Source organism: Macaca mulatta, chromosome 2, assembly GCF_049350105.2.
Source record: "Macaca mulatta isolate MMU2019108-1 chromosome 2, T2T-MMU8v2.0, whole genome shotgun sequence".
NCBI classification, from domain to species: Eukaryota; Metazoa; Chordata; class Mammalia; order Primates; family Cercopithecidae; genus Macaca; species Macaca mulatta.
In genome coordinates, this window is record NC_133407.1 from 113,334,553 (window position 1) to 113,347,073 (window position 12,521).

The window sequence follows — 12,521 nt, forward strand, 5'->3', positions numbered from 1 at the left end:
GGACAGAGGAAGCAAAGGCAAGAGGGTGGCCAGAGGCTTTGCAGGGTGATGTTTATTTGCCAGGTTCAGCAGGCACACAGTTAACCCACCGACCTTCACACACCAGAGCAGACCCACAGGCATGCAGGGAGAAGGGCAGGACCACCAAGGAGTGCCAAGCAAGGGCGAGGACCAATGTGGCTGCCTGTCCAGGCTGTGATTGGGTCTGACAAAGGGCACCTGTCAGGAGCCTCCCTCAGGAAACTGGGGACTTTAACTCTACTTCCTCTTCCCAGCAACAGCAACTCAATGTGGCTCTGAGGCACCTGGGCCTCTGATAGAAGTGAGCTGTAAAAATAGAGGGAGTTCCTCTTCATTTCATTGTTGAACTGAGCAGAAAATCTGCCCCTGTAAAGGGCAAACCCCCAAATCAGATTATGGGGTATTGCCATGCAGCAAGCCCCCTAGGGTGGAGAGGACTTGTGGGTTGAGATTGTAGGGGGTGGACATCTAAGAAAAGCAAGGAGATATCAGCCCTCCCTGTTTGGCCCAGGGTAAGGACCTAGTTAGGCTGGAACACTGGGTGCTGGGCTTGTACTCTGCCCTGCCAGGTCTCATTGCCACATCCTAATTGTTCCTCCTTTCCCTTAGAGGCTCATGAGGTTCAAGGTACAGGGCAGCCCACTGCAGGACTCAGAAGGGCAGGAAATAACACAAATAACAGGGTCTTAGGAGGGACAAATATGGAAGCTTCTGCCTTCCTACTCATTCTCTCCACTCCTGAGGACCCCCACAGCTAGAGAGCAGTGTCCCTGGCCATGTGCCCAGTCTGGACTTAAACATACTGCCCTACCTTTCTGCATCCTCTATACCAGCCTGTATCCGCTCCTAGAGCAGCCCACACACCACAGGCACACACCTTCATGTGCAGGAGCCTAAGACCGCTGACAGGGCCTCGCTGGAGGACCAGCTCTCAGGGCAAGGCCGCCCAAGTTTAGGGCCTGGGAGAGTGTGGGACCTGCAGGGCCTGCCTAGGGGAATGGTGAAGCAAGAAGGGAAGGGGAAGGAGAGCAGGAGCCCCCTGAGTATCCCTAGAGCAGCATCCCACAAGGAACAGAAACTGGTGAAGCTAGCAAAAGACAGAAAAGCCACAAGGAATCCATGCAGGGGCTGGGGCTGGCCCTGCCACTGGCCTGCCCACCACTCACACACATACACACAGGAGACGAGACTGCTCTCCCGTGACCCCTAAGTATGCCCCACTGGGATGTGGGGGCATGGGGGAGCGAGGGCATCATGCCAGTGACTCTATGTACAGTGAGAAGCCCCTCATCCACTCTCCCACCCTCCTGCCCATCCCCCGCCCCCCCTCACCAGGCTGCCTACTCAGCTGGCCTCCTCCCTTTGAGACTCCTGGGCATAACCAGCAGCCTCTTCCCCTTTACTAGAGGGTGGAGCCTGGCCTGTGGCGCCCTCTGGGGCTGTGCTGTCCGGCTGGGCCATAGCCGGCTCAGGGGTGGCAGCTGCCTTGGTGGCTAGTGTGGCACTGCTTTGGATGGTGGGCACAGTGCTCTCTTCTGTGGCCGGTGTGGCTCTCCCATCAGTGGCTGGAGTAGCGCTCCTGTCAGTGGCTGGGGTGACACTCCCATCAGTGGCTGGAGTGATGCTTCCATCAGTGGCTGGGGTGACACTGCCATCAGTGGCTGGGGTGGCACTTCCATCTGTGGCTGGGGTGGCACTACGGTCTGCGGGGGCCACATTATCACTCTTTGCAGCATGAGCAGCATCACCCTCAGGGACTGAGGTAGCTCCACTCGCAGCTGCAGCTATGGCCCCACCTGCAGCCCCGGGGGTGGCAGTGTCTGTGGCTGAGGCCGACTGGGCTGCAGCCGTGCTGGACTGCTCTGGCGCCCGGAGCCGTTTCATGAGGGTGGTCACTCGGACAGCCTTCTGAAAGGAGCACAGTGGAGAAAGGCTAAGGGTGAAGCTTGCTGGATCCATTGCTTGGCAGTGACCAGACCAAACTCCTTCCATAGTACCCCCGGCCACCTCCATCCACCCCAGGGCCAAGTACGCAGCTGCTCAGCACTCCTACTTAAGGTAATCGCAGTGGCTACACCCACACCTGATGGCCTGAGAAAAGCTTGTGTGTGGCTGCAGGGGTGTGATGCAGGCAAGAAACTGAGTGCCAGAAGGAATAGTTGGGATAGAGCCAAGAAGGGAGCTATCCAAGCCTTACCTTCCACTTGGCCCTGGCAAAGTTCTTTTCAATCTGGGCACAGACACCATCCTTGATGTTCTTATCAGAAGCAGCATTGCCAGAAATCCTGGAAAGGGTGCAAGTGTGTCTGGATCTAAGAGAATGAGCCTTTGTGGAGACTCTGCCCAGCCCTTCCATGTGGCATCCAGGGGCTACCACGCAGAGCCTCTGGGCTGGCCTGAGCTCTAGGTGCCTGCACCCCTTCTAGGCCTCAAAGATGTGGCTGCTAGGTGTGAGGGGGACCCTGGCCTCTCCCACCCTCCCCTGGACCCTGCTTACCACTCATGGGAGATGGCCTCTTCTGCAGTGATCCGCTGGTCTTGCTCCACCTCCATCAGCCTTGCGACCAGGTCTTTGGCTGTGGACAAAACCAAGGAGGGGCTAGGCATGGGCACCCCATCTCAATGTCTAGAGGTGATGAATGGGCTGGGGGACAGAAGCAGAATACCACAGAGAAAGCTGAGAGCAGGACCCCCTCCCCCACTCCCTTGCATTCTACCAAGTACTGGGCAGGCACCTCCTCACCTGCCTGCGAAATATCATCCCAATATGGAGAGTCAAACTCATAGTCACCAGCCAGGATCTTGCGGAAGAGATTCTTATCGTGGTTCTCATAATCATCTTCTTCCACCTCCTCATAGAAAGGTGGGTTGCCTGAAAGCCTGCATGGGGGAAGGGTCACACAGAAAGGCCACAGACACATGCCCCCACCCCATCTGACTGCAAGCCTGCTTGTCCGTCTGTCCACTCACAGGATGTACATGATGACTCCAATGGCCCAGCAGTCCACAGGGCGTCCATATCGCTGCCGGCCTACCACCTCTGGGGCTACAAACACAGCACCCATCTGCTGGTCAGTATCGGGCCTAGCCAGGTCCAGTACCATCCACACCAGCTTCCTGAGATGAGTACATTTTCCCCCTGCCCAGAGAAGCTCCCTGAAGGCTGCCCCCCATTCTCCCCCTGCCCTGCCCCACCCCCTGCTTGCCCAGATACTCGGGGGTCCCACAGGGCTCCTTGATGAGGCCATTTTCTAGCTTAGCCAGATGGAAGTCACTGATGACAATCTTAGAGTTCTTCAGCCGGTTGTAGTAAACCAGGTTTTCCAGCTGTGATGTGAGAATAGCATGTGGGTGAGCAGAAGACACCATGAGGACCTCGGAGGCTAGACCAAGGCCCCAAGGTTCTGCCCACCCCAGCACCAGCCCAGTTGCCAAATGACCCTTTGACTCTGGCTCTGACCTCACCTTAAGATTCCTGTGCACGATCTTGAGTGAGTGCAAATAGGCCACAGCCTCCAGGACCTGCCGTACCACGTTGCTTGTGTCTCGCTCCGAGTAGTAGCCCTGGTCCAGGATCCAGTCAAACACCTCCCTCCCCGTGGCCCTGAGGGACACCAGCCCCTGAGCCTGGTGTGGGCAGAATCGGGGGTAGGGCAGGAGCACTTGGGTGAGCTGCCTGCACCAGGCAGCTGGCTGAGCAAGGCACAGGGACCTGGGACGCCAAGCGTCCAGAAAGGGGGTTTCCTTAGCTGCAGAGGGTGGGAGAGGTGAAAGCCCTGGGCGCTGGGGAATCTTGGGACCCCAGACCCACACTCACAGCTCCAGGAAGATAAAGTACTCCTTGCGGGTCACAAACACATCCACCAGTTGTAGGATGTTGGGATGCTTCACCCTGGCGACAGGGAGGGGAGCCAGTAGTTAAGGCTGGATGAACCCCTGGGAGAGGCTGTGGTCGCCACAGTGGCCACAGCAGACTAATTGGCCAGAGGCTGGGACTGCCTGAGGCCACTTGCCCTCTAAGCCCTTCCCTGCTGCCTCCCACGCTGCCCCAATCCCAGGCCTCAAACTCACATCTTGAGGATGCCTATCTCGTTCTTGGCAGCTTTCCGCACCTTGCGGCCATCCCGCTTCTGGAACTTCTTGCAGGTGTGCAGCTTGCCTGTTGTCTTGTCCTTGGCCCGGAAGATTTCACAGAACTCCTCACTGGAGCCGACAGGCACCCACTCAGGCCTGGTCTTAGTGTCAGCTGCACTCCACTCCCACTTCCCTAGCCCTTGCCCACCAGCCCACCCAGCCCTGCCTGACAGGCCCGGCACTCACGTCTTGATGACCTGTCCCAAATCATATCTGTCAGTCACCTCCGATGGCTGGTTATAGTTCTTCTTGTCGCCCAGAGTCACACACCCAAACGGCATTGCCGGGCTCTAACCTGCAGGCACGATGGGGTCTGGCTTAGCTGTACTACTCTCCACTTCTCCACAACATAGGTGCTGCTTTTGGGAGACCCCAATCTGGCTCAGGACAAGTTAGGAGCAGAGACCATACCAGGAGGGGCTAGAGGATAGGCAGGCTCAGATCCTACCCCTGCTTTTCTGGCTAGACATCCAGCTACTCAGCTTGGCTGCCTGAACTACAACAGCCTACATAAGAAAAATGTATTAAACTGATATATAAGGGAATAGTTTTGTATTCTATACACTCAAAAAAAAAAGGCTTATCAAACAGTTTATTTAAATTTCAGCTATTTTACAGATGAAGGGGGCTATAACCACCCACCCACCTGCTAATCATCTCTGAAGGTCTAGAGCTAACAAGTGTTAGTGGATATATGAAGAACGTCAGCACTGCTAGGAGAAGGCAACCTCCCCTTTGTAAAGCCGTTTGGTAAAACCACTAAAATCAAACAAACATACCCTATGAACCAGTAATTGCACTCCTAAATACGTGCCTACAGAAGTGCACATATTCGTGCATCAGGACAGTCATACAATGCTCAGAGTGGCCATATACATAATCGCCAAAAATTGAAAACAGACCAAATACCACCACCAACAGGATGTATTGTGGTAGAGTCACACAATGGAATATTATACAGCAATGGAAACAAAGGACTACAGCTATACCCAACCACCTGGTGACTCTTACACAGCGTTAAATGCAAAAAGACACAAAAGAATACATATAGTATGAGTCTATCGATAGAGAGTTCCAACAGGCAGAACAAACCCGTACTGGGGATACAAACACAGCAGTAGAGCTATAAAGAAAAGCTAGGAAATAAGCAGAGTCAGATAATGGTCCCTTCTAAGAGAAAAGGAGGGGTTATGATTGAATCAGGACACATGGGGGGATTCTGGAAAACCTATTTCTTTTCTTTTCTTTTCTTTTCTTTCTTGCTTTCTTTTTTTAGAGACAGGTCTCACTATGTTGCCCAGGCTGGAGTGCAGTGGCTATTCATGGGCACAAGCCCACTACTTATCAGCACAGGAGTTTTGACCTGCTTCGTTTCTGATCTTGGTTGCTTCACCCCTCCTTTAGGCAACCTGATGGTCTCCGGCTCCCAGGAAGTCACCATACTAATGCCAAACGTAGTGCAGACACCCAACTGACATAGCATACTACAGCCCAGAGCTCCTGAACTCAAATGATCCTCCCACTGCAGCTGGGATTACCGGCACCAGCACCACACCCGGCTGTTCTGTCACCCAGGCTGGAATGCAGTGGCACGATCACAGCTTACTGCAGCCTCAACCTCCTGGGCTCAAGCAATCCTCCCACCTCAGCCTCCTGAGTAGCTAGGACCGGACCCCAGGTGCGCACTACCACAACTGGCTAATTTTTAAAATTTTTTTGTAGAGACAGGATTTCATTATGTTGCCCAGGCTGTTCTCAAACTCCTGGGCTCAAGCAATCCTCCCGCCTCAGCTTCCCAAAGTGCTGGGATTACAGGTGTGAGCCACCACACCTGGCTTGGGTAAATTTTTTAAAGTTTACATACTGATATACACTCACAAACTCTTTTCTGGAAGAATGCTGAAGGAAATAAGAGTTCTCTCCTGGGCAAAGAATTGGATGTCAAAAGGGCAGATATATCTTCTGTTTATTAATTTTCTGTGTGAATTTTTACTATTTTACTGTAATGACTTCAATTAATTTAGTAAATACTGCACTCAGGCATAGTGCTTGGGTGATTCCTCAGAGGGATAATCTGGGTGGAGGGGCAAGGTAAAGCTTTGGAGGCAGCATTAGGACTTAGAAGGGAAGGATTTGCCAGGAGGTATGTAGGTATACTGGTCAGGAAGAGCAAAACAAGCCTGCTCCTGGTCCCAGCTTTCAGCTCTGCATATGCATTCACGCCCACTGGGGCCCCTCAGGGGACCTTGGCTGTCATGTCCAGGTGCAAGGCCCCCAAACAGAACAGATACAGCTGGCTCAGTGAGCTCTAGGCACTCTTTCCACCTGGGGCACGGTGTCCCACACGTCTGCAATCCTGCCAATTACAGCCCAATCCTCATCTGTGGTGGTGGGTGGGCTGACTCCAGTGTCTAAAGGAAAAGGCACTCATAGACCATGCTCAAAGGTGGGGGTGGGGGGTTAGTGACTAGACCTTCACAGATCTGACGCCAGGGTGTGCCTCCATAATGCCTGGTCAGTGTGACACAGACTACAGCAAGCTCTGCACTGAGGCTGCACTGAAATTGCTCTGCCTCTGCTGACTATGCATGTTTTCCCTCCATGCCAATTAGCACTTGCTATGTGCAGGGCCTGAGCTAGGGCCTGGGGGTACCTAGATGTTCCCCGACCTGAAGGCACTCACAGCCTCAAGGTAGTGGAGAAGGGAGGAGGCAGCTTGGCAAGATGAACTCTGCCAGGCAAAGTCAAAGACCAGGACCCAAACAAAGCCCCATGGCCAACCCTGGCTGCTACTTGCTTCCTCCCAGGCAGAAGCCAGCCACTGGGCTGTGATTCCCAGGAGTCACAGCCCTGGAAATTCTCCCTCAGATTTGCCTTCAGCATTAGGGAACAAACTCTGTAATTCCTTAATCTGGGTTTCTTGGGCTCAGGAAATACAAATGCTTTTTTTTTTTTTTTTTTTTTTTTTTTTTTTTTTTTTTTTGCGACAGTGGCCCAGGCTGGAGTGCAGTGGCGCGATCTCAGCTCACTGCAAGCTCCGCCTCCTGGGTTCAAGCCATTCTCCTGCCTCAGCCTCCCAAGTAGCTGGGACTACAGGCGCCTGCCACCACGCCCAGCTAAATTTTTTTGTATTTTTAGTAGAGACGGGGTTTCACCATGTTAGCCAGGATGGTCTTGATCTCCTGACCTCGTGATCCACCGCTTCAGCCTCCCAAAGTGCTGGGCCTACAGGCGTGAGCCACCGCACCAGGCCACAAATGCATTTCATCAGCGTCATTCCAGACAGGGTTTAAGCCATCTTGTGAGGAACAGCGAGGCAAAGGAGAGGCTTTGAAGATCGTCACTGACTGCATGTCTGCCACCATGGCCACAACCCTGCATCTCCTCCACTGGGGAGAAGCATGTGGCCAGAATCTCATCCTCACAGCTGAGAGCAGAGGCATAGCCAGTTACCATTGCCGGCCACACATTTTCACACAACATCTGCGGGAGGGGGCCTGCAACAGTCCTCTCAGTCTAAGGGCCATGTACTGGGCAGGAGGGTGGTACCTTAGACTGCAGTCTCCCAAGAGGGCTGGGAGGGACCTGTGCCCCAGCTCTGTTGCTTTGCTTACACCATTCCCTCTGGCAAGAGTGCCCTTCCCCCAAAAGCCTCCCGTCAGATTCCTATTTGTCACGGCAGAGTTATTTATAACATTAAAAAAAATTCAGCAACTACCTAAATGTCCAACAACAGGTGACTCGCCAGCTCAACTGTGTCCACTCAATGGTAGGAAGTGTGGGCACTGGCAAGAGCTCTGCCCACCTTGGCTTTCCTGTGGAGCAGCTGCTACATGAGCAAGGTGCTGAGAGCAGAACTGAATCTCTTCTTTCATTGTTATTGCTGACATTGTAAGGTAGTTTGTGCAACACATTGTCCAAAACAATCCTGATGCTCCAAGGCCAGACTCAAATGGTCCTTTTCTGAGATACCTTCCACAACCTCCATGCCCCACCCCCCACCCCACTCCAACAGCTCCCGGCTCTACCAGTGTGGTGTGGGCGGGAGGTTTTGTGCATGCCTGTCCCTGATCCTGGCCCCAGCTTTCAGCTCTGCATATGCACTCATGCCCACTGGGGCCCAGGGCTGGTCATGGGGGTCTATCTCTACCACAGAAAGCTGGGCCTCCACCCCATAATGTCAGCCTGGAGCCATGTCCTGCAGCCTCAAGGCTGAGATGGGAACAGATCTGTCTCCCCTGCCCCCTACTATGGCTGCCTAAATTTCAGCCAGTCACTCCTCCTCCTCCTCCTCACCAGTCTAACTATACTGGCTTGGGGCCCCGGACTTGGCCCCAGGGCAAGGAGAGGAGAAAGAGGGGCCTGGCTTTCAATTAGCACCCTGGTTCCCTCTGCCCACCCCCACTCCACCATCTGCTATCCACTGTTGCTCCCTGGGAGGCTTCCGGTGTGTGCACCAAGCCCTGGGCACCTGCTTGCAACAAAGGAGAACTGGGAGGAACAGTCTAGGGACAGCTCTCAGAAAGGGAGGAGGCCAGGTGGAAGGGGTGTGCATTTCTCACCCCCATGGCCCAGACCCAACACCCAACAATGGAGAGCTCTCCTCTCAGCAACACAGGACCTGAGCTTTTCCTCAGGTACACTTAGGCCATGGAAGGGCACGGGAGCCCCACAACAGTCATTTCCCTAGAGACATGGCTCCCTCCACTCTCTGCAGAGGAACTGAACAGTATGCACTGCGGGCTGCCCAAAGGGAGCTTGTGGGGAGTGCAGGCCCTGGTGCTGCCACTGCCCTCCAGCTGGCTCTCAGGGAGCCTGACAGCCAAGCACTCCCCAGTTACAGCCTGCTCCCAGGGCCCGACCACTGGGCTCAGGGAGTTGAGCCTCCAGCAATCCTGAGGGGTCCTCTGTTGCTGCCCTGGTGACAAATGGTCCCCCAAGGACTCTACTGCATCTTTAGGTAAGTCTGACCCAGGGAAAGCCCAAACAAAACAAAGGCCAAGAGGTCCAGAGGCCCCACATTGGGGTCCTGTCCCCTCCTCCACTGAGATCATCCTGGTTCAGGCCCTACCTGTCATAGACATAAACAGACTTTCCTGCTACCTTGGTCCCCTGCCATGTGGGACTCCAGAGTTTGCAGTAAATCTAGGGAGGCCAGGAGAGGCCCAAGAGGCCTCCAGCTGCCTCCCAACAACTGTAGGCAGCACCTCCCAATTTAGTGGTAGCTGTGAACACCAGCCTGCAGGCACCCCCTACTCTCTGCTGCTCTACTCTCTCAAGGACTGGGGCTGGATTTCCTGCTGCAATGAACATGCTGAAGCCCAAGCCCTGCCTAACTCACAGCTGAGGTGTCACCCACAGGAACAGGGGAGCTGAAGACCTCACTCAAGGTCTATTAGGAACAAGGGCCAAGCTTCTAGACCACCATCCAATTGCTTCAGGGGACTGGTCAAGGGGCTGCCCTGACTGAGCCTCAGGCTCCAGCTAAATCATGGTAGAAGTTCCTACAGCTGAATTTTGCCCATCTAATGAAGGAGTATTGTGGGGAGGTCTCTCCAATCTTGGGGGTGGGCATGCAGTCCAGTGCTACGTCCTGAAAGTTTGGCTCTCAACATGCAGGCAGAGGCAAAGGTCAGCTGTCTCCTCCCAAGCACTTGGGGTCCAAATCTCTGAACCCCTGAAGGAGAATCCACTGGAGGCTCTGCTTCCCTGTGGGTGGAGGAGGGGAAATGCAGAGGAAGGCACTAGAGTAAAGGGTTGCTATGGTGATGGAAGTTTTAAAACAAGGGGAGGGGGAGGGGAGATGTGTTGGTTAGGTCCCTTCTTCAAGAATTCCCTGAGACTTTAGCCTGGCTCCTTCTTCAAGGTTCTGTGACCCAGGTCCCCATCAATAAAGAGGAGGTGGGGAGATTGAGAGAATTTAGAAAAAAGAGAATGGGGCAGAGACACAGACAAAGACAGAACCTGTGATGGAAGAGGAGCAAGGAGATGACAAAGTAAAAGGGACACAGGCACAAAGGGCAGGAAAGGGGAGGTGGACAGGAGTTCTGAAGGGGACGGATGGGTGCCCAGCAGAGCCCTAAGGCCTCCATGGCTATGTGCTCTAAATCGCTGGGCCAGGAGCTATCCATGGTACCTGGACCTTCCAGCTTGCACCCTCCTGTATCCCCCAAACATACACTGAACTTGGCATAGGAGGCACAGCCAAAAGGAGGCCAGCTCCTTGGAGCATCTTGGTGAGGAAGAGGCCAGCTGCTACAGCCCCCCAGTCAGGACAGTTCCCAGCCCATCTCTCTGCCATCACGGCAGCTTAGGTAAAGCAGGTCCAACATGTTGAAGGCAGACGCATAGGGGGATGGAAATGAGGCTTGGATGCCTAGTTGCTTCCCTTTATAGTCCCTCTTCTCAGTTGGCCCAGCTGTACCTAGACCCTCCCAGCCAACCCCTCCCCCATCTGCTATCCTCTCCAGGCTTTGGGTCCCCAGAGCCCCTCTTACAGCTCTGCTTAATCCCCTCTCACCACCCCCAACAGCAGATCCTGCCATGAATGCCAGAAATGGCATCACAAGCAACCCAGAAACAGAATAACTGCACAGCCCTTCCCCTCCCCATGCCTCAGTTTCCCCAAATAGAAACCATGGAATCTGGCCTTCTCCCAGGGCAGAGGACTGCTTGCTTGCCACTGCTTGCTTGCTTGCCTGTGAATGGTGGCCAGGGCATGGGGCTGGAGAGTAAGGCCATCAGAGATATGTGAACAGCCAGCCTAGGAGGGACACCTGAAGGGTCCGCACCAAATACTGTATTAGAAAAGGGAGACCCTTGCCCCACCCTGGAAACCAACCTGACCTTGAGGGGAGTGGAGACACCAATTTCCCAGTTGAGGAAACTGAGGCTCAGAAGTCGCTGGAGCTGCCAGGAATCAACTCTGAGGGTGGGGGAGGGCACCAGGTCTCTGAAGGTAGTCCTGGGGGCTCAAAGCCTGGACTTGGGGGTAAGGGGAGTACAGCACAGGAACTGGACTACTGCAGACTCTGAGCTTTTAGTGTGGGACAGAGGGCCCTGATCCTTAGGAAGGAACCTGGTGGAGCAGGCTCTGCCTGGGAGGTGAGGACAAAAGCAATTTGGCAGAGCTACACGGGGAGGGGGCTGGGGCTCAAGAGCCCAGGGTCTCTGCCAGACAGTACAAGCTGGGGAAGGCAGAAGCTCACGCTGTCACTATCCCAGCCACCTCCTGCCAGGGGCCCTGCTCCCCACCGTGGTGCCACCCTGACCCCCTTCCCAAGTGCTGCTGGCTCGCCCCCGCTGGCACAGCAACACACATGCGGAAAGCACACGTGTGAGCACCAAGCCCCGCACCTCCCAGCAGGAACATGTGCGCCCCCACCCCCACCGTGCACGTGGGTCCATGCACTGGACCCCCGGCTAGCCCCCAGGTGAAGGCTTAGAAGCGGAATTTTGGCTGGGGGGCTGCTGGTCCCCAGGGGCTTGGAGCTTCCTCCCCCACTCCGCGGCAGCCCCGCCCAGCCCCCTCCGGGTTGTCGCCCATAAAGAACTCTCCGTTGTCATGGAAATTAGTGACTGCTAAGCTGGAGGGAAGGGGCCCGGGGACAGTTGGGAGGGGCTGGAGGCGGCTCTGGGAACGGGGAGGGACGGCTCAGCTCTCGGCCCCTATCCTCACGGGGGACCACGAATCTTCGAGGGTTAATCTTTTCATAATTCCGAGCCGCAGAGGCTTCCCCCCAGGATCCCCAAGCCGTCCGAGGTAATGGGGAACTTTAGCCCGACCCCGCACTCCGTCCCCCAAATCTGCAAAGCCCGCGCGCTCTGACCCCGCCAGGACCTCGAGCCCTCACTGCGCCCCCGCGCACTCTGCATCCCGAACCTCGAGCCAGGGAACCAATCCCCCAAGGCCCCACAACGTGAGTTCGGGAAGCGCCCCCAGCCCGGCCAGCCCCGCACCTGCAGCGCCGGTTGGTCACACGGAGGAAGTGATCGCGGGCTCAGCGGGGCGCCGAGGGCTCCGGGGACGGCGGGTAGAATCCGCTCCGAGCACGCGGGGCAGACGCGGCGCCAGATGCAGCCGCTTCGGCTAGCGAACCTCTAGCATCGCCAGCCGCTTGCCGGCACCGGATTCGCACCCCGGGCCGGGGGCGGGCTGGGGGCGGGGCCTCCCAACCGGCCCCGCCCCGACCCTGGCGGAGCCTTAAGGGCAGAATCCCACTGGAGAGCAGGCTCGCGCGGGATGGCAGCGGTGCTGGTGAGCACTGGCCTGCTTAGCCCTGGCTAAGGTTCTCAACGGCTTCCTTAGGCCCTCAGCCTGGGGTCGGAGGGGGCCTCCTATGCCCAATGTAAGGGGTGGGGAGTGG

At 55.6% G+C, this 12,521-nt stretch overlaps 1 protein-coding gene across 9 annotated transcripts; it reads right to left on the minus strand.

Moving 5' to 3' along the window:
- Positions 1-34: 34 nt before the first annotated feature.
- Positions 35-12,296, minus strand: CAMKV (CaM kinase like vesicle associated). Of its 9 annotated transcripts, none has more exons than XM_077990604.1 (12): positions 12,115-12,263; positions 4,342-4,450; positions 4,134-4,224; positions 3,839-3,913; positions 3,487-3,625; positions 3,228-3,348; positions 2,992-3,067; positions 2,765-2,901; positions 2,519-2,597; positions 2,219-2,306; positions 1,818-1,929; positions 35-1,724 (listed from the first exon to the last, which is right to left on the minus strand). In XM_077990604.1, exons 2-12 carry the CDS (start codon positions 4,364-4,366, stop codon positions 1,366-1,368), a joined length of 1,302 nt encoding a protein of 433 aa, XP_077846730.1. In that variant the 5' UTR covers positions 4,367-4,450; positions 12,115-12,263; the 3' UTR covers positions 35-1,365. The 9 variants fall into 9 exon arrangements, with proteins under 9 accessions (XP_077846730.1, XP_014986276.1, XP_077846725.1 ...); XM_015130790.3 differs by having other exon boundaries at positions 4,093-4,224; XM_077990599.1 differs by having other exon boundaries at positions 35-1,929; positions 3,487-3,585.
- Between the last annotated feature and the right edge of the window lie 225 nt (positions 12,297-12,521).